This window comes from Phyllostomus hastatus, unplaced genomic scaffold (genome assembly GCF_019186645.2).
Source record: "Phyllostomus hastatus isolate PE091 unplaced genomic scaffold, TTU_PhHast_1.1 phas_contig_16, whole genome shotgun sequence".
NCBI lineage: Eukaryota > Metazoa > Chordata > Mammalia > Chiroptera > Phyllostomidae > Phyllostomus > Phyllostomus hastatus.
Window position 1 is genome coordinate 21,293,806 of NW_025333643.1, and position 25,886 is coordinate 21,319,691.

At 38.1% G+C, this 25,886-nt stretch overlaps 1 protein-coding gene across 1 annotated transcript in view; it reads right to left on the minus strand.

Annotated features, from left to right (window-relative positions):
- ADAMTS9 (ADAM metallopeptidase with thrombospondin type 1 motif 9) overlaps positions 1 to 25,886 on the minus strand; it is a 165,864-nt gene that overhangs the window by 63,095 nt on the left and 76,883 nt on the right. The window contains exons 22-28 of the mRNA XM_045832055.1: positions 24,785 to 24,949; positions 21,606 to 21,725; positions 19,792 to 19,896; positions 19,496 to 19,663; positions 17,395 to 17,664; positions 12,683 to 12,844; positions 10,376 to 10,552 (exon numbers count right to left, since the gene is read on the minus strand). Of these exons, the coding sequence (XP_045688011.1) occupies positions 10,376 to 10,552; positions 12,683 to 12,844; positions 17,395 to 17,664; positions 19,496 to 19,663; positions 19,792 to 19,896; positions 21,606 to 21,725; positions 24,785 to 24,949 (1,167 nt within the window). The remainder of the gene's footprint in view (positions 1 to 10,375; positions 10,553 to 12,682; positions 12,845 to 17,394; positions 17,665 to 19,495; positions 19,664 to 19,791; positions 19,897 to 21,605; positions 21,726 to 24,784; positions 24,950 to 25,886) is intronic.

Here is a 25,886-nt window from a genome sequence, read left to right on the forward strand (position 1 = left end):
AGTATAGTGACAAGACTTGCTATGAAAGTGTGTTATTTCCCTGGGAAAAGGGAAGGAAAAAAAAGAAAAATAGCATTCCCAGAGGCTTTTCATTTCAGCTGCCTGGGTGGGAGGAGGTGAAGGGAGAAAGGTACAAGGAGACAAGATGAGAAAGCCATAGGAAAAAAGCCAATAAAAAAGGGGGAAAGTTTCTGTTTATGTTGAGCTCTGGCGAGAGTACCCATTTTTATTATGATGTTACAGCACAGATCTGAGATAAAAAACTGTTTTGTAAAATGTGTCAAAAATTTTAAAGTCCTGAATTAAGTTCAGACCCACTCTTCACTTCCTTGTGAAGTAAAATACACTCTTAACATATTTATGTTTCTCTAAGAAAAATTTTAAAGTGACCAATTTAAAAAATTTTCAAATTTAAAGAGAAATGGCAAGAGCATACCAAAAACTCTTAATCCCATTACCCAGATCCCCCAACTTCCAACATGTCACCACACAGTCCTTCTTACCTATACATACACATACATATGCCAGTATTATTTTACCTTTTCCTGGACAATTTGAGAGGAATTTTTAGACATAATGTCCCATCACCTCCAAAACACCAGTTTCCCCAAAACAAGGGCATCCCCTACATAAATACCATACAGCTGCACAAGTTAGGAAATCACTGACACAAAACCATTGTCCAATGCTATGCATTTTTTAAAATCATTCCTTCCTGCAAATTAACCCTTATTTCCACATTTCTAGGCTAACGTAATAAGGAGTTCAGCTTCTGAGTAGCTAGGCTCATTCATTCATTCCTATGTTGTTTATGGGTATACCCACGTTGAGAAAAGCAGCAGGTTTAAACAGTGGGCTTCTTCAGCCCAAAGGAAATTATGGTTTGGGTGAATTAAATAAATGCTTTGGGAAACACATTTTTCACTTCTATTGTCTGTTTCTATATTTCTTCCTCTGTCTAAGAAAAAGTAACCAAACCCACTCTTTTTTCTCCATTATATTTTCCTTCCCTTCATCTTACACAGCTCCCAACCATAACCAAGTCTTATCATTCACCTGCCACGTGGACCAGGGGAGACAGCGGCAGTGGGGAATGAGAGTGAAGACAGGAAGAGAAAGCAAGGCCAGAATTCAGAATGGCTGGCTGTCCTACCAGTGGGAATGACATTATAAGGCCTGACAAAAGTAGAGTTCCACTCTTGTAGCTTAGCTTCAGCTCCAGAAATAGTTTGGGAGATATCTCAAAGCACTTCATTTGTTTTACCCCAACAAGAGAGTTATTAGTGTGAGATAACTTTTTAATAAATTTTAATTTTATCATTTTCAGAGTTTACTTGTAGCACAATAGCATGCATGCTCTACAACAAGCCTTATCACAAACATCTGCAAATTTCCTAACGGGCTTTAACAAAGCCTAACTTATCATCCCGATTTTCTCTATATCTACCAAATTAAAAAAACACTTAGATTTATTACCTCAAGTTATTGTGTTTCTTTTTGTATATTAAAAAGTCAGAAATACCACGAATGTGTGCTTACTCAGTACTACATGCTTTCCCTCCCCTCAGAATCATCTAGAAGGCCCAAATGTTGCACTTTACTGCTTGGTTTAATTTTAAAAGAAATAGTTCTCTCATATGTATCCCCTTAGAGCTCTGAGCAAAATTTGTAAATGGCTCATTAATTCCAGAACGTTTCAAGTAGTTATAACCCAGGAGAACAGAAAATCTTAGATTGTAGACATTCTCTCTCCACAGAGGATGCATTTCACCACTTCACCAGCGAAACATTATTCTGAGGAGATTATACATTGGTTAATACCAGGGGTTTGAAAGTCAAAGATCCCTGGTTCAAATTCTGCTTTAGCTACTTCCTAGCATTGTGACCAAAAAACAACTGGTTAACTTTTCTGATGGTGCTAACTTCATCAAATAGAGAAAGTTAAATTAGATTAGGTGAGTAAACTGCTCTGGCATATTTCCTAGCAAAAAGTAAATGTTTCAAAATGTGGTTGTTACAATAAAAAAACAAAGTCCCTAGAATTATGGAGGGAAATGTGGTGGATACTTAAGACAGACATGAGCAGAGGAAGCTGAGCCAGGCACAGGTAACCATGGCAGAAAGCCATGGGTGTCTAGCAATGGGAAAAATAGGGAAAACCAGATCTCACCCCCAGGGTAACCTTTCCCCACCTAGCATATCACTGGTCATCTGGTTTTGACTTCCTGACTTTTCATATTGCTGGTCTTGTGGTTCGGACCCTCTCCTGACCTTTCAAATCACTGGTCATGCAGTTCAAACCCTCCCCTGACCTTTCCTGCCCTGGTATGTCACTAGTCATGAGGTAGACCCCTTGGAGTCAGAACAAGGGGCCAAGGAATGGCCTCATGTGACTGACTCCTATGCGGGCCCTTGCAAGACCACTCCCTCAAGCATTAAGCCCTAGGCATAACATCTAGGCCTCAGTTGTGCTTCAGCTCCAGGCCCAGAAAAGCAGCAGAACCAGACAAAGGTGCCACGGCTGACATCAGGGCCAGCTGCATTGACTTATGACTGCTTGCCTTGGTGCTGACCAATCAATCCGTGGAGCCCATGACCCTTAGAAGACACATCTGGAAAGCTGATGAATATTCTATTGAGATCCTCCCCTGGAACTGCCCCTAAAATTGCTGTCCTTAAAAGCCCTTAGGATGGAGGACCCAGCACACTCTCCCTCTCGAGAGCATACCTGCACTTTTTCCATCCCCCCTCTTACCCCTCACTGGTGTGCTGCCTTTACCTTTCCTTCTCCTAAGTTCCAAGGGCCCTTCTTTTGCCTTTGTAACTTGTTTTCTGACCCCACAACTTCTTCTACCTCTATGACTTTTAATAAACTTTTTCTTATGGCTTGAGTCTTCACTCTGAATTCTTTCTTAGCCACAACTCAAGTATCGAGGTTGCTGAACCAAGGTCCAGTCTGACTCCAACTGTCTAACACCTGGTGCCATTTTCCTCACCAACAGAAGTACATTGTGCAAAATTAAAGGAGGAGAAAACTGCTCTTTGTGGATAACTGAAGCTACCTATTCATCCTCTTTTTGAGACATTTCAGAGGACAGTGGCTCAGGAAGAATTTTTTGAATTGTTTCCCATTTTAGTGCACAGACATCCTCAGAATAAGCATAATAAATTTGTAGAGCTTTTAAAAAACAAACCACCTGCATGGTTTAGTTTAATTCAGGACATTGCCCTAAAGGAAAAAAAATAACAAATTTTATCTGGCCACTGGAAAAGGGAATCGATGACATCATAAGTCAATTTGCAGCCAATGTTGTTGCATAAACTTTAATTTTGGGGGGCATATGTATGGAATATGAATGTGAATGAATCCATAAGGGTTTCTTAACATTGCAGCAGCTAAGTTTTGGGAAGTTAAATGATGACAATTACAGTGATAGAAGAGACATTACCTCAACTTTGCTTCTCCTGAAGTGTCTTTGAAACAGAGCCCTGCAAAGCTAATCAGCTCAACCTTCACCTACTGGGCTCAGTAAATGTGAAAAGATGCCTTCCTGAAAGCTTCTACAAGGTGGCTACCTAGTGGTTTCCATTTTGCCTTCTCCTAAAAAAGCATCAATCAAGCCTTGCCCTTTTGGCCCACTGAACACATAAACATTCTTTCTCCTTAACTGAACTTACTGCCACGATGAACTTGAACTCTGAGATGCACAAGAGGAGCATTTGTTTTAACAGCTGTTTTTACATCACAGCCCTGGAGTTACTACTCTCAAGACAGCTGGTTCTGATAGCCTCTCTTTTTTATTGTCCTGTTTTTTTCTAAAGCCCAGCTGTCAGGGAACACCCACTGAAGTATTTCAGAACAAAGGCACAACACAGAAGAATGGCAAGAGAATGCCAGTCACTGCAGGGAAGGGCATCCTACATAGGGCCTCTTATATGCTGATACAGGGTTTTTCTCCCCAACTTATAAATTTTATAAGTTTATTGACTTCTTTGCTAGTTTATTATTAATTGCTAAAGTTGCACTATTGCCTGAGGTTGCCTTGGCCAGTATGGTAGCCACCAGTCACAGGTGGCTGTTTGAATTTAGAGTAATTAAAATTAAATGCAATTCAAAATACACTTCCCTGTGGAACTTAGCCACATTTCAAATGCTCAGTATTAGCCCATGTGGCTAGTGGCTTCCATATCAGAGAACAAAGACAGAAAACATTTCCATCATGATAGAGAGTTACCGAGAGGAGAAAAGGGGATGCATATCTGGCCAAGAGTGATGGCTTTGTAGAGTCAGCCGAGGTTGACTATCTTCCATGCAACTTTCTGCATACTCTTTTCTGGGTTGCCCATGCTCTATTGTATAAATTTCTGGAAAAGGAAGTTGTGGTCATTAAAACCATTCATGAAAATGATTCCACTTTAGAGGAAACAACAAGAAGCAAAGGTGGTGGGTGGCACACACACATTCCAGATCTTATTGGATCTGAACTCACTTCTGGGTTTTAGTGTAAAAGTGAGTAGAAGGATATTCCCTGCTAGGAGGTTTTTTTTAAAGGTTCCATGCCATCAGCCAGGGAGCATTCATCCCTGAAAATGGTTGGGTAATTACACATTTAAAAGGAAAGATGGGATCAATAATTTGTATTTATTAAAAAAAGTTCATGAGCAGCCATAAAGATTATATATATATAATATAATATAAATAATATACATATTATTTATATATATGCGCAAAAGTAGGTTTACAGTTGTTTGTGAAGCAATTTATCTTTGTACTATTAATTTATTAATTATTGTGTTATTTATTATTGACATAATTTTGCCCATCTTTCTCTACATATCCTAATAGCAATATATATTTTTATTTGTATGGTTGTAGTGAGGCTGCCAGGAAAAAAAGGGTTTTTAATTACATGTGTAATTTTATTCCTTTAATGTTGAATTTTCTCCACTATAATGAATAGCTGCCTTGTTTATTGCTATATCCTTAGCACCTAGAACAGTGCCTGGTTCACAGCAGGCACATAAAAAGTATTTGCTGAAAATGAATAACTTTTATTTTTTAAGGAATGACCCAGAGATTTTTACTTCCACCTCATAAAATAGCTCTTCCTCAACCGCATTTACTAATCAGGATTGCCTGCCAGCCAGTTAGACTCAGACTCACCCTCTACCTCCCAGCTCGCATTCCAGTCCCGTTGCTTTCCATTCCAGAAGGGCAGCTCTCTGGTGTGTATCAGCGCCAGGACCTTCCTTCTTCCTCAGAGTCTCATCACCCTCCATCTCCTGACCCACCCCTGTCCTCACCTTTGGACTTTTTAAAACTGTAAGAGCGGAAATCTGTTAAGCTATCACAAAATATCAGCTGTCAGAAGGCATACAATCACTATAAATACTAGGTGGGGAAAGGACAGCTAAGTTTTATGTCCAGTGAAATAGATGCAGGCCAGTGCTGTGTTTGTTTTGAACACATTTTCAGAAGAGTGGTTTATAAAGTCTTAGTCTGCACTGGATTCAGGTAAATTTAATAATTTTATATGTTGTGATGTTTTGATTTAAAAAGCTATCTTATTTTTTATACTCCAATTTGATAAGCCAAATAATGTGTTTATTTCTTTTTTAAAAGGCACTAAAATAGTATGTTTAAAATGTGTGTTTGTTAGTAAAAACATCTCATATTTATAACAAATGTATATGCATTTAATGTGATATTCCTTGTGGTCAAATCTTTACATTGTGCTCCTAATCTGGCTAACATGATATCTTTAAAACAAAAGAGAGATGTGTTTTGCCATTCCCTCAACATAACTAGCTATCTGAAGTGTTCCTAACTGTTGGTTATGGGAATTTACCAATAACAGTGCTAAATTTGTATTTTCTATCATTGGAGTGAAATGGGCAACAATAGCTCAGTAGTGTTGAGGTTAGATGGGGCATGACTGTTAGGCAAGTCCTTTACTGAATATGAACAGGAGTTTAAATGTTTCATTATGAACATAGGTTGTTTGTTTCTATCAAGATAAGCAGGATTAATACAGCTAGTATACTGACATTGAAGTCTTGTCACTATAGTAGATTATCATATAGTAGATTATCAAATATATTCATGAAAACACCTCCATCACAGAGTAACATGGGGGTTGAATGTGATGTGTATCTGCTTCACTTGGCTTGGTACATAGTTAGTAGTCAGTAAATATTAGCTATGATCATCTGCTTTCAAGAGTTATTAGTTTCACCTTATAAAGTTATTATTTTCACTGTACTCAGCACCTTATAAAATGTCAAACTCATATAAAAACTCCCTTACTTTAGTCCTTTCACCCTCAATTACCATAATAAGTGATAATGAAAACTGGAGGCTTCGCAGGGGGATGTGCAATCAATAGGAGACTGGGCTCACCTTTCGGATTTATAATATTTTGAAAAGTGTGGCTCTCTTAAAAGTTACAACCTTATTGTTCCAGTATTTTCTTTCTTTTTCTTTAATAAGAAATGTCTTCTGAAATGTACTGCAGGCAAACAAATAATAGAACTGACAAATATTGAAGTATTTTACTGTTACCTGAACACAAAGAACAAGGCATGATGAAATTTATGCACTTTTTAGGTGAGCTCTTTCCTATACCTAGTCCTCTTACATGTGTAGAATCATTTCTTCTAATCACTCATTTTGTCTTCTGGCTATGTTTTATTATTATCTACAAATTCAATAAATGGAGCATTAATGCTTCATAGCTCAGGTTCAATAAATCAGGACAATAGTATCAGAAAAGAAAAAACCCAACAAGTGTTAAGCTTCATATATTTTTGTTTATATTACTAAGCATCATTTCCAATTCAGAAATATTTTTGAGTATTCCCCTTTAGATTATACATTTTAAACTATCCAGTTATATAAAGTTTGCCATTTGGCTACTCAGATTTGGAGAGGGATGGCACAGGTTGGAGGCAGATAAAATTAAAGTGTACCTTTTAAAAACCAAAAGAAATATACAAATGAATTTCTAATTCACATAGCCTATTTGACTTTACAGTCTGCTGATAAACACCGATTTTTAAACATTGCATATAAAATTAAATAACATAGAAAAATAAATTATACTTTATTATATAAACACATAGAAATCTGTACTGCTCAAACTATTCAGATAATACTAGGCTTGGCTGCTTAAAGCTGTATTCAGAAAATATGGTAGCGCTATTTATATTCTTTATTTTTTACTAGAGAGAAATGTAGTGAGGTGATAAAATCGCTGATGTCAAACATTTCCTCTTTCTACCTACAAGAGCTGCATTCTTTAATATGAAAATGAGGTAGAGAAAATTCATAAATCAGCCAGGCAGAAACAAAAGCACCATTCCTTTGTGAAGCCATAAATTCTCATTGTTTGGGTCAACAAGCATTATTCCAAAGCACCTAAAGCAAGGCTCAGAGAACACTTTTAGGTTTGTCATGGAAAACAAAATGAGCAATTTCTCCTATGAAGGACTAGTCTGAAAGATGTTTAGCTAGCAGATACATGGAGCAAGGCAAAAGAGGCATACCATGGGACCAGCTTGGATGGTAACATCTCTCACCTAGCCACTTTTTGTACTTTAATTATCTTGACGAGTCAGTTTACTCTAGAAGTGTGGATTTCTAACCCGCTTTGGGCTGCATTTGATAGTACCGAGTTCTCTTTCCAATGTATCCCTCGAGACAGGGTATGTGTGCATTCGCTGCAGTCAGCTCCTGAGGCTGGCTGCAGGAGCTTATCAGTGGAACAACCTGATTTTACAAATAAAACAGTGTCAACTAATAGTGCAAGGACACATTATAAAGAAGACAGAAAAGGCTGAATTTTTGGAGGATGTTTCTCACAATTTACAGTGACTTGAGGTAGAACCAAGGGCCTAAAAACAGGTACTTGAACCCTATGTTCACAGGAGCTTCAGTTTAGAGACTAGAATTAACATCGTTTTGGAATTTCTTTCCTAAATATTGCTCCTTAGTAACAGTTGTTGAACTAAGCTGTCTCCACTTTGACTTGGGAAAAAGCCTCCTCACAGTGGCAGTTGTTTCTCCATGTTATCTCCAGCATGGGAGTCCTTGGGGACAGAAAGCAAGCTGCTGAAGGACTAATCGTTAGCCTTGGTCTCTGATAAATTTAGTCTGCTTTCTGTTGCAAGCAACATGTTAGTACCTCAAATATACTTTTTGTTGTTAATTTCACTGTCAGCTGATGAAGCACCACAGAAGTGGCTTATGGATGTTGACACAATTCATTGAGGTATGCTTAAGTTTAGAGTTACTATGAAATTGTACCAATGCATCCACAAAAGTCAACATAAAAGTAAAATGAAAATCCTACAGTAAGAATCTGAAAGATTGCCCTCACACACATACATTTATGTAATATAAATGTATCTATTCAAATAAAGTAGTTTTGATTGAATTTTTTAAAAAATCACAAAAGTCTTGAATGAGTGGCTTTGCTGCTAGGCTGCAGAGGCATTTAAACATATATTTGAATAATGATCACTTTATAAAGTGATTAACATCATAGGGGCAGTAAAAATATTTTAGAAATCCATGTATTTCTTTCTGCATATAACAGAGGATTAAAATCTCTTTTGCTCTCTGTGTTTCAGAAAACTCTGTTCAGGTCCAAGAAGAACAACTATAGTAAAAATAAAACCCTTAAAGTCTTCAGTTAAATTAAATAGCAGTTATGTTTTAAAATTTAAGCTCTTAAAATATGTGTGAGGTAGGATGGTGATCCTGTGTAAAAAATTTTGAGCTGTATTTAGAAAGTGTTCAAAGAACAGAATGCTGTGGAAACTAGTATATATATTATATTGTATATGATATATACATGTATATCATGTACAGTATACAATATATATTACATTACTATATTGCATTATATTGTATATGCACACACCCCTCCCCCTGAAGGTTAGATGACATTTTTTGGTCAAATTAAAGAGAGACAACTTTTAAGAGAGCCAGTAGACTTTTTAAAACATAATTCTGCTGTGGTGGTGTTCTTGGCTGAGGAAATAGGGTGAAAATATAAGGGGCTCAAGGGGGAGAATTTCATGAAGAGTAACATGTAATAGGTGAATTAGAGAAGTTAAGAATGTCAGAGGATGTTCCTGACAATCTAAGGTTATTTCCAATCTTTTTCAAAGTGTTCACTTTGGGGTGGGGTATGGTGTCAATCCTACTGACAAATGCTTCAGGTAAACATTCATCTGATCCTGGCATTTCTTAAGCTCTTGAATAAAATCCTACAGCCCAGCTAAACAGTACCAGTTGAGATGATTCTCTAAATTCCTCTAGATTTCTACTTAATACAAAGGACAGAGGTTATATAGCTAGTGTTCTACCTTCAGACACTGAAACCCTTGATTATGAGAAGCATCAACTGGTATTAGGCATGCCACGTCAGTTAATCTGCTCTTTAGCTGGTTCCAGGAATAGTTAAGACTTTTCCTAGCATCATATAAAAATTTTTTTGGATATGACTTAATAGAACATAATTTCACCTTCAGTGCAATTACTGTATTTAAAGGAATGTTTAGTATGAAACAGCCCTAACAGCTCCACAGGTTATGGCACAACTTAGTCAAAGTATTGTTTGGATATTGCTGATCCTTCTGTTTGCCCAGAGCTGTCCTGGACGTTTGCATAGTGTTTAGAGTGGAAACCTGTCTCACAATGTCAGCTAAGCAGACAGCAGAGGAAGCCTAGGACCAAAGCAAGAAATAGTCTCATCTGGGCTTCATGTCTTCATGGAAAACACTTCAGACACAGTGAAAAGCATCAGGTCACTGAGTGCACTGTTGGTCCTTTGTATATTTCAAATGATTTAAGTCTATTTTATGAATACAACCTTTGTGGTGGTTGTGTTGAGAAATTGTGCCTGAGTCACACAGTGGCATATTACAGTCAATAAAAAAACATTGCCTTGGCCTCAATAAGTAGGAATCTTCCCAAAGTCAAAGACAACCACAGCTTTGAAAAGGAAAGTATGCCTGCTATTGAGCTGTCTGCTTAAATCACTTTGGAGTTTAACAATTACATTAAGTTATTTGATTTCTTTAAAAAAATTCAAATATATATAGTCTAGTCCCTCTATGAAAGGAAGCTTTTGCTTGGCCATTGGCACCACTCCTGTATGAGGTACATGTATTCTGTAAAGTCACATTGGCAATATCATAAATAATCAATTCTGTTGTATATCAATATGAAGAAAATGAAAATAATAAACTGTTTATCACACAGTTTCAGGAATGCCCTTGTGAGCATCTGTTGCAGAGGAATGCCCCAGAGTACCTTGGAACTGGGTATATTAGTTAGTTTGGCTAACAAACATTAATAGTGCCGTACCGAACTCCAAGGGCCAGTGCTCCATGCAGCATCTTGAGGACACACATGTGTGTTACACAGCTCACGATCTGGAGGCTTATCAAGAATTTCACAGCTCAGATCTGGAAATTGTTCACCACTGGGACGCTGACACACCACCAGTCTTGTTTGTAAGCCTCCACCACATGGCTTAGAACACTGTGAAAAGGAACAGGAAGGCTACAGTTATTTTGTCTGAAGAGCCAATGGCAAATTTTCTTTTCCCATAAGAAATATTTCTTAGTTGAACTCTATTTTGGCACAGGGCAAGGTAAGTCTTTAGACAGAACCACACTGAATTATCCAAAGTAATATCTACAACAGCTCTCTACCTCAATGGTAGGTATATTTTACTGAGTGCTACCTCTTTACCTGCACTCAATGCTTATGATCTCATCAAGAGGAAAGAATAATTATTTAGCCTATTTTATATATGGGACAACTAAGCTTAAAAGAGGTTAATTAACTTGATTAAGTTCAATTGAATAACAAGTGTTTAGGATAGGGCTATAGTATACAAAACCAAAAATCAAATATCCAAAACCCACCCAGTACCACATAAAAAAAATAATGAGTTAGCCAGTTTTATTTCCTGGAAACTTCTAAGATGCTGTCATCAACTTTTGCCTATTTTGTGACTTCAATCTCCAAAGACCTTTATGATGTCAAAATATTTTACGTTATCTTCAATTCTTAGACTAACTATGACTTTCCCTGAGAATGAATAAACAGCATGATGGGAATGTTGGATCAAGTTCTGACTCCTGGCCAGATCTAAACTTCTGAGGCAGGAACAAGCTGTATTTCTTGGATAGGAAACTGCTGTGCTCACATCCAGGAACACTGATATTTGGTTTCCCTGCTGTGTCAAGGCCAGATCTCCCACAGAATGTGGAATGATCTGGTCCGTGCTGAAAGCAAGCATCCCAGTGAATGAGTGTACTCTTCTGGCTTCAGTCCAATTACAGAAGCTTAATTATGGGTCCCACAGGACAAAACATTTTGAGGAGTTTTGGGAAAGCCATACTACATGACTCGCAAAGCCTGATTCTCCCTTCCTGCCTTTGAGCCAAGCCCTCCAGAATGACGCACTGTCAACGCAAGTCAACAAAAAGCTCTGTAATGACTGCCTATGACTACTGGGTTACGTGTATGAAACCATGAAACGTGAACATATGATTTCAGTTAGGCAGGAGGGTGCACTAATGTGCCTGTTTATCTCATTTGTCTTTTCCCCCTCTTGGCACTGGAATCTCCAAGATGTTAATCCTCATGTTTTATTTTATAAATTTTACAGCCAAGACAGAACGACTCAACAAGCTTTAAATATGTGATCTCCCTGTAAATTCAAGAGAACAAAACAATAAGTATATAAACCCTACATGTAATAGTGACTCAATAGCCAATTTAATGATAGTAATACTAATGATAATAATTATTACTAATAATAATTATCATTTTTACCATAGTAGTTATCTTTGTTTGAAGGCTATGTGATAGGTATTTGACATGCACCATCTCATATAATAGCCACAAATACTATGAACTTGATGACTTTATCATCCCCATTTATAGAAGAGGATGCAGATGTTTGGCAAAGTTACATTTTGCCAAGGCCACGTAGCTTATATGAGTCAGGGTTGGGAATGGTACCCAATTGTCTCTGGTTCAAATACTCCACACTGCCCTTCATCAGTTAGACTCTTTAAAATGGTATAAAAAGTAAGAACAGGCAACTCTTTAGGAAAGTCTAAAAAGTAACAGCTAAAGAATTTCACTATTTGAGAATACACAGCTAATTTATTCACTTCATGTTTAAAAGGAATCACCTTTGATAGGAAAAATAGCACCTATTCATTCTGGTTTCATCAGGGGTTTAAAATAACAGGAGACATCATGCTATGAGAATAAGAGTGTATCACAAACATCCCAAAACTCTGAAGAAGATGTCAAAATTTCCATTAACTAATTTAATACATATTTTCAATCACTTTACAGGCCTTCACCTTTTTTTTACTAGCAGAGGTTAACAATTTAAATTAGCATTATCTGCATTCTTTCTTAATTTTCCTCTCTAATGTAATCAAGCTGTCTATATAATTAGTCTTGAATGCACTTTTAAAGTAGTTTAGCATTAAGACAGGTCTCCTAGTTAATCTCAAATCATGAAGCTTTCATTGGAGCTAATTCTTCTTACTTCAAATAAACTATAAACAATAACACAGTTTGGTCATACAAAATTACTCTATGTTTTTTCCAAAGGACGTATAAACAGACTTTTACTCTCACCTCTCCCCAGTTACCAAAAGCCCACTGAGGACATGGCCCAGACTCGCAGGCTCTTTGCTCATCAGGTTTGATTCTCTCCACACAGTCACTTGCGGTGTATCCGTTCTCATCCTGACATACAACGACACGGCGCTGCCACCCGCCAGCACAGGTACTAGAACACTGAACACATCAGACATCAGTTAACAGGTTAATCCCCACCTCTATTTCCACTTTAGGATCACAAAAAACAGCTGACTGAAAGGTCAGAGACAAAAGTGACAGAAATCATCCACAACGGACAGAAAGCAGTTGTCAGATGTTCTCTCCTGTGGGATCGTTTGATGTGGAAGTCTTATAATAAATACTTGGAGAGGAGAAACATGGCTTTTCCTTTGCACATGGTAGGCCTTGAATAGGTGTTCAGTAAATTTCTAGTGTAGGTGTTTGGTAAATGCTGGTGTCCAGAAAATGTCTAATGAGTGATAATGTGTTGTTATTTCCAAAGCAGCCCTATTTATGGTCCTCCTTTATCTTCTCTGCATTTCTGACAGGTGTTGAATGACACCACAGTCTATTGAGACATTCTTTTCTTTTCAAAACTCCAAGTACTTATTTAGAACCAATATTTGACTTCCCTTTCAACATAGGTATCAAATTTCATGCTTTAACTAATAGCCAGTTGTTGAAATTAAACTTTCATATTAACTCATTCACTTATATGGAACACCACTTTGACATAATTTTCTCACAGGTAATGATGCAATCTCTCCCTTAATAATAGGGTCTGTCTACCTTAGTGGCTGGTGGTAGCAAGATTTATTTTCTTTCTTTCTATATATTTCCCAATGAACTTCATTGAATTTCATATGGATAAAGCTCTCTTTGAATGGACATTCAGTCTAGCACCCCTCTCATGGTTGTCACAGAATCATGCTTGCATTTCAGCTAATTTCCCACACAAGCTTCTCAAAGCTCTTTTATTTATCTACATCTTAGTGGTTTTTCCATAACTTTGTTATCTTTTGAAACCCAAAGTGTTTGCTAGTATCCTTTAATCTGATGCTTAATAGTTTGCCTATAAAATAACCATCTAGTTCTCAAAGCAATGTAATTCCCACAATTTATCACATCAAAATGCATTTGCAACAATGTTTTGAGTTCCAGGTTCTAACGGCTGCTTTGTGCTTTCTGTCAAACCTTAGCACACACCTGTGTTATTTCAAAGTACCTGTAAATGCTGTTTTTTGCTGGTCAGCTTCTTTCATATAATGATGTGAATATATTTTGCTTATCATATTGGACCTCAGTTCAATTTTCCTACTTATGCTTGTCAAATTATGAGAGGTTAAAATATATTGATTTTAATTTAAAAATATGCATAGAGCAAGAAAATAGATTTATGAATGTTGTCTGAGAAAATATTTAGGTAATTTTTGATTTTGGTAAATTTTGAGTGTTTTAAAATATTCTACCTCTATTCTCAGATGGTTCTGGTATACTTACTCTAAACTTGAAAATATTTTATTCTACTTTTGAAACAGCTTAGTCCATAATAAAAAACAAAGAGAACTATTATTTTAATTGGCCTTGTCTGGGGATCAGAATTTGAAATGTTTGGAAGGAACTTCCATGTTATAAATAGATTTGGAATATACATATTTTGGCCCTCAAATATTCCCTTCATAACGAAATCTTGTGTTATTTTTTTATTATGTTGCCTGTGAGTACATGGCCCAACAAAACAGTAACCTCCTTGAGGGAGGGCTCTGTCACAACTCATATCCCTGTTAACTCCCACAGCACTGGTCACAGGATTTATTGCCTGGTCCCATTCAAGTTTCTGGAAGAAGCAGCTCTATAAGCCACATTCTACCTTCTCTTCAATATGGCCTACTGGAGCAAGGACTGATCCCTGATCCAAGACAAACTAATCAACTGCTGCCCAATGACCAATCAGATGTTTCCTCCTGAGGATCTGACCAAAGAGATAAAGATCATATGGGGCCAAGCAATGGAATTGCACACCTGAAACTGCACTGCACAGTTTCAAGCCCACAGCCAGCATAGGTCTTTATCCTCCCACTCGCAGATTCAGTGTTGCACCTGATCTTCTCCAGGTTCACTTTTGTCTTTTTTGATTAACAGGGATTCTTAGTTCAAGGCCTATGTTGTAGAATTTCACTCTGCACTTCTTTTGTTGACAATTTTCCTATGCTCTTTAGATGACATATTTTTCTAGGTAGATATTTCTTTGAACAAACCCTGCACCTATCATCTCCACTGGACAAAAAAATGGGTAAATGGCCTTTAAAGAAGCAAGAGGTAATGGGCACCTGCTTTTTTTACCTGCCTCATATACTCACCCTACATCTGGCAGTCCAGTTCTCTTGTAAAGAACAATTCCTCTCCCAATGGATGCCACCTTGGTGGGACTGTCTATTATAATACTCTGCCCTGCCCTGGTTAAAGTGTGAGCAAGTTGAACAAGCCAAACAATCAAACTTTCCTGGGAATTTGAATCCTGAGTAGGGTAACTCAAGGGTGGTTCAGAGGTAAAGGGGATTCATTACCACAGAAACTCTTTAAAGAAGTTATCCTTTAGTTACTGCTCCACCTAGATCAGGATTTGGCAAACCACAGTCTAGGAGTCAAATATGGCCCACAGCCTGTTTTTATAAACAAAGTTTTATTGGAACACAGCCATGCCCATTCGTTTACTGTCTATGCCTGCTTTTGTGCTACAGCAGCAGAGCTGGTTAGTTGTGACAGAGACTGTATGGTCCACAAAGATCAAAATATTTTCTATCTGTCCCTTTGCAGAAAAAAATTGGCAAGACCTGAACTAGATCTCTGAAGATGCACTGGTCTCTGCCTGTACTGGGGCTAAACAGCTGTTTGTTTTGTTTTCAATTGAAAGAGTCAATTTCTTTTCTTTTGCTTGCAACCAGAGACCCCTAACTGATAATACATGGAAAGCCTCATACAGGGTTCAAGTTTCTACAGAAGTCTACTGTAAAACAAGGTTCTTCCTCCAGAACCCAATGTAAACTTGACATTCCCACTCTCTAGTGCTTATGATTCTTTGCTGCCTTTTCTGCCACAGAAGGCACACATATACAGTTTGTGTGCCATATCACGCAAGGACACATGCACATCCCACACACTCCTGGGAGGAGGGCAGGCATTATAAATGAGGCCTGAATGATCACAGTGTCCAACTTTAGCCTTACTTAAATTAGAAAAAAAATCACCAAACAAAAAACAGGCGCAAAGGGGAAAAAGAATGGTGTTGCCCATTGCTGCAAAAAAGTTACCTAATTCCCCCTAATTGGGAATTCTGCCTGGGGCAGAATCATTCAGTCTCAAAGGAATGTATCACTCCTAAATGCAGTCCTAAATAGGAGCAGCTTTAAAATGTTTTTTAAAAATTTCTAGTGTTATCACTAGAACACATATGGAAGTTCTGAATTTTTCAATCAGAAAAATTGTGGGATACCTAGTGATTAGTCACGCTTTGATTTCTCAGAACCAAAGTCACTTCTGAGCCAGGAGAAGGAACATGAAGAGGAAAGCAAGCCAGGAGAATGGGATGCAAAGGTCCCTACAACTTGGCAGATATACAACGGACACTCGCAAACGTGCAGCAGCTAATCAGAATTCCTAGGAAAGTCACTCTGATTTACTGAAACAACCAGGTGAAAAACAGTCTCTTTCTAGTCCAGAAATAATTAGTCCAGAAATAATTAAACACAATTAGCAGTACTAGAAGGAAACAGACAGTAAATAATTTAAAAGAAGACCCCGGAGTGATGAATAAACCCTTAACCCTCACACCAACCAGGGCTGGTGCTTCCTCCTCCTGCCTGCAATTCCATTCCACATGGCCAATATTCCACAATGTGACTATTTTTGTTGGAAATTTATTTAGTAAAAAATTAAAAACATTCAAAAGCATATTTTTCCTTTGAATATTAAATATTTTTCAAGGTCTTCCTATTTTGAAGGACAATGGTAATGATAAAGATTATTGTTGGCACCTATTAAGGTCTCACTCTGTGGCAGGCAGAGTGCAAAGCCCTTTATTTACATCACTGAGTTTAATTCTTACAACTCAGGAAAGTCAGAATTATGGTTAACTTTGTTTTACAGATGACAAAACTGAAGCTTGAAGAGCAGAGGGGACCTGCCAAAGTCCACAAGTTATAGTACTTTTCTACACACAGCTTTTACCTAGCCTCCTGTGTCTCCCCACCCCATCCAGGACCATCATCTACTGCTACAAATTACACAGCAATCATGCCACTTTGACATTGCACTCATCCGGAAAATAGCAAGAAGAAAAATGACATTCATTAAGAGCTCCCTTTCTGCAAAGTTCCTCTGCCCTTTTAATTTCCCTGCAGGTAAGAATGGCCAGTGCTGCCTCCAGTCTCACTCATTCCAGCCTTCCCAGCACCTCCCAGGAGGCCGTCTGATCATGTCACCCAGCAGTGACACCCCATTCTCCACCCAGTCAAGGTAGCTTATAGGTGCGCGCAGACAGCATTATGTAGCACTTTCTCAAGGACTGCAATTTACCCACTGCAGATGACCCCCAAACAGGTGAAAATGCATGTCAATTTCTTGTGGAAAAAATGCTTCAAAGGTGTTTTTAGTCTGTTTTTCCTTAAACAGTGCTTCCAGTGAAAGAGAAGAAGGCAAGTTAGGAAAAGACCTCAGTAAATACTCACTGCTCCCCAGGGTCCGGTCCTCCACTGGTTTCCACCAAGCACATGGGTTTGGCTAGGGCTGAAGCTCCTGGGGTGATAACCCACATTTTGGAAAGGGTTTTGAGCCAGGACACTGTCTGGGGTTCGTTGAGGGCATGGTGACATGAAACAGTCTTGGCTAGTTTCTGGGATATAATCTGGGTCACATTTGCTTTGATCAATCACATGGTCACTGTAGTTGACACATACCACTTGCCGGGTTGTTTTACCTTGCCCGCATGTCACAGAACACTACATTGAATGTTCAGAAAAAGAAAGGGTCAGTCATTCAGCAGTCATAAACTCATGAAAGTACATTTTTTTGTAAATTGCCCACCACTCACCAGGTTATCAGGTCAAAAAATTTGGTGTTATCCTTGATTCCTCCCTTTTCTTCTCACCCCATACATAGTCTTTTCATTGAGAAATAGTATCAGCTCAGTGTTCAGAATACACACTTCTCACTGCCTCCACCATCACTCCTCCAGTCCAAGCCATCATCTTCTTTTGCCAGACTATTGTAATGGCTTTTCATCTGGGCTCCTGCTCATAACCTTGATTCCACTCCCCAGTCTGCCATCTACATGATCACAAACAGTGACCCTCACAAACAAAAGTCAAATCATGTGACTCCCAAAACTCACTTTGGATATTATTGGATGTCTAAAGTTCTTACTTGAACTGGTAGACCCCAATGATATGGTCACTGGCTATCTCTTTTGCTCACCTCCTGTCATCCTCCACTCACTGCATTCCAACCACACTGGCCTTATGGATTTTTTTACTATGCCAAGAATACTCGTATCTCAGGTCTGTGCGTCTGCACATCTGCTATACCTTCTGCTGTACCACAGGAATATCCATGTGGCTTACTCCCTCACTTAATTTAGTCCTGCTCAATCAATGCCAGCCCTTTTCTGACCTCCCTGTCTGAAACCACAGCCATCTTTCTCTATTGCCAGTACTCTGCTGCAGTTTTCTCTAATATGTGCCAGTACCTGTTGCTATATTGTATATCTATTTCTCTATGTCCTCAGGGCCTGAATCTCCTTTGGACTAATCTCCATGACAGTAAGGACTTTATTATTTGTTGTTCACCGATTTTTGTACAGTGAGCTTTATCAAATACTTAGTGAGTAAACAGATGTACCTGATATCTGTCTGTCTGTCTGTCTGTATGTATGTTTGGAGGCTCCACACATGAGAATGAGATTATCTACCATTTATTGAGCACCCAGTTTGTGCTAAACTAAATATTTAACATATACAATCTCAAATAATCCACACAACATCCTTGAAGGTGAGTATTTTTTGGTCTTCTTTGAAGAACAGGAGAAATTAAGGCTCAAAGACTTTAACCAGACAGCTTAAGGTCATGCAGCCAGTAAATGTCAATGTCTGAATGTTTACACAGCTCTCTTTGAATCTACCTCTCAAATTATATATATATGTTATGATATCTATTGACATATTAGTCTCCATTTTCCTTGTGATGTCTCCTCACCTATCCTAACCTTTGTATTTCCTGGACTCTGTGGTTTTGGCAAGGCACAAATCAGGAGTTCCCTGAGACAAAGGTTTTTCTACTTCTACAAAATCCCATAGATGGTGCTTGGTGTGCATAGAGGCCTGGTGCAAAGCACAGAATGAACATTCTCACTTTTTACTCTTGGTGGAAAAGCCAAGAGCCACTGGACTCCAAGGGACCATAGCATGCAGGAGACACCCAGACTCAGGGTGAAAGGCCATCTTTGTACTGCCCCTTTTATCTTTGCTGCCTTTGTTACCTTACACACCTACTACATTCTCATGTGATTCAATTAAGACTGGCTTTCCAATGAGCCCAACAGGATAGGGGCTTAAGTAGATTTTAAATTGACTTACATGTTTTTTAAAAATGTGCATTTCTTATCCATCTGGCTAAGATTTATATCAGCTGCACATACATGAAGCACAATTTAAATCCCAATCTAAATTTAAGTCCAATTCTAAAATGTTATCCATTGACATCTGAGACCTGTTAGAGTCATCCCCTTTACTGTGCCCCAATCCTCTTCCAGTCCCAAAGAATGCACTTGCTTACAGTGCTCCAGTCCAAAGCCTTCCACTGGCCACAGGGAGTCACAAAACATTCTTTCTCTGCCACTGGTCTAGGCAGGGTTATACAGGCTCTCTCATCAGCCACAGAGCCATCTTCATCTCGGCAGCTGACATATCTCATCTGGGTACCTTTTCCACAAGTGGCTGAGCACTGGAATAAAATAATGCAGAATGTTATTTGAATTAGTTGCTAACTGAACAGCAATCCATTTTATGGTCACATCAGAGAACACTTTCTTTGCCCTCCACCCCCACAACTTCTACCATTCTATTTCTTACTGGAGTCCAAGACCCAAATCGCCACTGGGTTCTAGGTGCACTGTGTACATTTCTCCTTGCTTCTGGGATAGCTGGGAGAGGGTTACAGGATGGTAATTCACAGTCCTAGATGGGAGAAGGGCGGAAAGCCAGTTACCTTTATGTCAATGCACACTTTTAATGGTCATGGCATATAAAAATATAAGAACTAAAAATTCTAAGACCTTGGGGATCTTTTCATAGAGGGAAGAAGTCATTCACATGCTGCAACTGTGGGCCTGCCCTCTAATCCAGTGGATATTATAGAGCAGTTTAGGGAGAAACACATGTTTAAAATCTTTAAGGGAGTTGCTGAGTCCTTACTTCATGACTTCTCTGATGTAATAGCTAATATTTCCCAGGCATTTATAATATGGTGGTTTGGAATGTTTCAATAAAGTAATAAAAATAAAGATGACACAACTCATGAGTCGTGTTTGATTAACTGATTAGCGATAACAACATGGGCAACACTGCCATCTTCATTTACTTTTTTGACACACTTCATCCATAAACAACACATGTTTGCATGCAGCAGACTAAGGGTGCTCAAGGCAGAGGCAGTGTGTTGCCCAGCGGAGCCTTGGAGCATGACTTCTGGAGAAAGTCTGGGTTCAAATCCTGTCTTCAGGAATTGGCAAAGCTGATATATAAACCCAAGTCTTCCCTTTACACAAATGATGCCAAAATCAAGGCCCACATAATGCAGTGTGCTGGTGATTATCAAGTAGCTCTCTTGAGAAAAAAGGTGTGCATGTGTTTGTGTAGATAGATATGAATATACACATATATGTTTCTATATGTACATATGTGTTTATTATAAATTGTATTGGTATAAAGAATGTGTAGCACACAACCTGCAAATAACAATAAAATGTATAAGTGTTCACTTAAAATTCCATACAGCCAATTGATTCTCATGGAATAGTTTTGTTGATTTTTGCTGAACTCTTGAATCTGTTGACAAACTATGGTTATAAGAGCTAGACAAGTGTCACTCTGACATAAATGTTAGTTGATGTTTAGTTTACTTTTAAGAATAGGGTGAAATGAAATAATGAAGATGCATGTAAGAACTTTACTCATTCATCAATGACATGAATGATTTCTTTGCAAATGCTGGAAAAATATTTTCTTAATTTCTGTGCTATTCACAATGTAACAGCTGCAGACACGACACTCTTTTAAGTTTAATTTTCATTATTAATATTTTCCATCACTTTCTTGTGTCTAAACAATCAATAAAACAAACAAAACCCTGAAATATATAGTATTTGCTGACTTCTGTGCTGTAAATACTCTCACTATGGCCAATTTCAAGCTACCAGTTTGATATTGAATTGGGAAGAGAGGTACAGTAGCTCACCATTACATAGTACTTCCATCATACAGACACACACATGTAAATAACTCAAGGGCATAGATAACAGTAATATGTAGGAACAAGCCAGCACCAGCACACTGCTGCCTGAATACATATGACTCTGCTGAACCCTAATTAAAATTATTTTAAAAAACTAAGTTCAAGAAAACAAGACCAAACAATCAACATTTGCCATCCAATAAAAATCAGGATCAAACCTACATACATTTCAATGACCAGATAACAAAAAAACTCATACATCAAAATATTAGATTCAAAATATAACAAATAAGTAAATCCAGAATAATTTAATCAACAGTTTTCTCTACCTACATACTTACCTATAAAAAGACTTCAATTTGACTGAAGTTCTGCGAAGTTTTAGCATCTCGGTGCACAAAGGTAACAACTGAGTTGAATGAAAAAGACTTACCTGGGCCTCAGTGGGCCTAGTTGCTGCATTGCAGACATCATCATCTACCTCTGACATGTAAGTCCTAACGATGCATTTCACTGTTCTGAGCTGGTATCCCTGTCCACAAGTGACACTGCACTGGGGACAAAGAAATAAAACAAAAGCACACATAATTCAGCAAAATTTCTATTTCCCTTACTTTTCACATGATGTTCTACATGAGAAAAATTATTTCCATCATTGTGGGCCAGGAGGTAGGCATTTAAAGAGATCAGTTAAAATTAGGCGATTCTGCTCTGTACAAATTATCCTGATCAATTATCACTCTAACATTTGAAATTATTTCTACCTCCACTGGAAGTATATGTGTAGGAGTTCAGTTCCTTAACTGTGAACCCACAGAAGGAGGAGGGTACACTTCAATCATTTGTATATCTTTCACACTGTAGCTATCAGAATCATGAAAAATAGGGTGGTTCCTCAAAAAATTAAACATAGAATTGTCATATAACCCAACAATTCCACTTTTGCGTATATATCCAAAAGAATCTAAAGCAGAGTCTCAGAGAGATATTAATGTACTCACTTGTTCATAGCAGCATTATTAACAATGGCCAAAAGATGAAAGCAACCTAAGTGGCCATTGGCAGATGAATGGGTAAACAAAATGTGACAGATACATGCAGTGGATTATTATTCCACCTCAAAAATTTTAGCAAGAAAATTCTGACATCTGCTACAACATGTGTAAACCATGAGGGTGTTATGCTAATTGAAATAATCCCATCACAATAGGACAAATACTGTATGATTCTACTTTTAGAGGTATCCAGAATAGTCAAATTCATAGAAACAGAAAGTAGAATGGTGGTTGCCAGAGGCTGGGTGGAGGGCAAATGGGCAGTTAGTTAATGGACATAGTTTTCATTTTGCAAGATGAAAAGTTCTGGATATTAGTTGTACAGCAATATAAATATACTTAACACCATTGAACTGTATACATAAAATGGTTAGGACAGTAAATTTTAATGTTATCTGTATTTTACCACAATTACAAATTTTTAAATAATGGGCAAAGGACTTGAATAAGCATTTCTCCAAAGGAGATATACAAATGGCCAATAACACATGAAAAGATGGTCAACAAGTCCTTAGGGAAATACAAGTCAAAACCATAGAAGGGTCATAATTAAAAAACAGGAAAATAAGAAGTGTTGGCAAGGATGTGTATAAATTGGACCCTTTGTGTATTGCTGGTAGAAATGTAAAAGGATGCATGTTCTGTGGAAAACTGTTTGGTAGTTAAAAAGTTGAACATAGAAGGTTCAAATGGCCCATCAACAGCTCGCTTGGGTATATACCAAAAAGAATTGAAATTAGGTACTAAAAAAAACACCCATACATGAATATTCATAGCAGCACTATACACAACAGCCAAGAGGTGTGAATAATCCAAGTGTCCCATGGGGGACTACTGGATAAACAAATATTCTGTATCTATACAATTGATTATTACACAGCCATATAAAGGAATAAAGAAAAGATGTATTCTGCAATGTGGATGCTACAACCTTAAAAACATTATGTTATATGAAAGAGCCAGACACAAAAGGTACCATTTATGTGAAATACTTAGAATAAGTAAATCCATGGAGGAAGAAGGCAGACTGTGGACTGCAGGGGCTAAAGGGAGAGCAAATGGGAAATAACTGTTTAGTGAGTATTCTGGGGGGATGAAAATGTTTTGGAACTAGATAAAGGTGGTGGTTGCATAACATTATAAATGTACTAAATGACACTGATTTGTTCACTTTGAAATGGTTAATTTTGTATATGAGTTTTACTTCAAACAAAAAAAACGGAAAATATAATCTTAATATTAGTTTTGAAAAGGAAATCAAACCTATTAATAATAGTAATCTCTGTATGATAGAGTTACAAGTATGTTTGGTTTTCTTATTTTGCTAAATAACATTTTGCACGATTTTTCTTATGAACAGACATCACTCTTAAATGATATTTTAAAACACAGTTTGTTGCCCTGAACTGCACATTCAGGCAAAGGAAGAACAAATTTCTGGTTAGGACTGGCCTGGTGTGCACAAGGGTAAAAAATAGGTCCACCAGTTCTAAAAGATGTTATATTCAGATTTTAATAGTGACCCTGAGCTGTGCATCTTTCCTCTTACTAGTCCGTAAGAGTTATGAAGATGGGGACAAAAAGGAGGCAATATCTGAAGTGTATGTAGACTCTCCCTGTTTATGCAGAGTGATCAGACCTTTTGACTAGGGATGCTGTGCAATGGGGAGGATTTGGAAAATTGTTAATGCTAATGACAGAAAGTGTCAGGGAGTAGCAATAAAGGTACTCCCTTTACCACAGCCATATTGGAAATGAAGATGCGAGCTAGACAACTGAAGTGGCTGAGGCTGTGACTGGACAGGGTGGAAGAAGTCATTCTTCAAGATACTATACTATGTAAGTGACAGCAGACAGCTGTTTTGCTTCTCCTGTGAACCTGGAGAGCTACTTAAATAGTACCAGAATGCTTTTTGCTTCTATATTGGGGAGGACTTAATTTCAAGAGTAGTGGCTTCTCTAATGCAAGCCCAAGAGAGACTTTCATTCTGTCCTTTAAGAATAGATCTAGTTAAGACTTAAAACCTACAGACAAGGGGACTCGGAAGAGATTCTTGCAAGTGAGATAATTCTGCAGCCTTTGATCTAATTAACTTGTTTGAAGAGTCTGACTTATTTATGAGAGGTGAGCTTTGGAAACATTGGAGGCCAAAACATTCCACCCAAATTCCAGTCCAGACCCTCCTGCCAAAGACGCTGGGGCTGGATCCCATTTTCTATAACAGAAGCATAGGGGCAAACTAGAAAACAACGTCAGATGGACTCGAGATGTGTTGTGAATTGTTCAAATGTTTGTGTCTCAATCTAGTTTTAACTAAGAGTAAAGACGTGCACATGGGTTTGTAAAGGGGATAATCAGCAGCAGGAGGGCAAATGGCAATCCCAGAAAATGTAATGAAATGGTTGTAGAGTTTCTCTTGCTTTGACACAGAGCCATGAAGGTATAGCACAAGTCACAGCTACAGCAGAGAAATCCCTGGTGCTGGAATGTCAGGCTGTGAGCCCTCTCCAGATAAAAAGGAAAGAATGTAGTTAAGAACTTTATCATTTGAAATACCTGTCCCCAGGGACCTGCCTGCCAGGACGCACATTCTGGCTGCTGACAGGCCTGCATGGAAGCTGGCTTGGTCTCAGGGTCACAGATTCTATCGTTTAATCGATCTTCACCAAACTGACACCAGACCTGACGATGCTTGTGCCCTTTCCCGCAGGTGACCAGGCACTGGAATGAAAGCACAATGAGTCAGACTCAGTTCAGGACAATGTAATGTGGGTCCCAGGGTCGTCTGTGGACTAACAAGAGCAGGTGTGCCCTTTTCTCACAGCAATTCCTCTCTCTCATGGCAATTTGTAAATATATCAAAGCTTCTTTCCTTCCTCCCCTCCCCTCTCCTCCCTCCCTCCCTCCCTCCCTTCCTTCCTTCTTTCCAAAACTGGCTCTGGGTCAGTTTCAAGTACAGAATAAACTCTATACAACACCATGAAATATTGAAGAACAAGAGTCACAGTTTTCTAGAATAGAGTTAAGTGTTGGGAATTCATGAGTCAGACCAACCCGGGTTTTAATCCAGAGGTCACATGACCTCTCTATACCTCAGTTTTCTCATCTATACCATGGGAACATAGTGCCTACTGCAAACAGTTGTGAAAAAAAATGAAAATGACTCCAAGTAAAATGCTTACCACAAGCTCATTTAATAAGTGTTAAATATAATCATCATTATTGTCTATGCTCATTATAAAAAAACTTGAAAAATGTTTGATTTTCCCAGCTTTGACTTTATCAAGTGTTCTTGCAAAAGTTTGTTACTTAATTTGAAGTGATACTTCAGCTATCTAAGAAAAATAAACCCACTACCTTCTTTCATCTTTTAAAAACAATACTAGAGTTTAAGCTAAGGCAGCTTATTAACAAAGAATGAAAGCACTAAGTTTAGTGTTAATTTGTCCAGGTATCAGACACTGTTACTTGTCTGCCATTAAACGGGCTATAATAGTATCCTTTTAAGACTCACATTTATTTGATGCTGAAAGTAAACAGTTACTCTGCATTTTCATGGATGAGATAAGGGCATGCACACAGAAGCCATTAACGGGAAACACTTCCTTCCTCACATTCCTGGCATTGCCCATAAAAAAAGAAACTTCAGTTTTCCTTC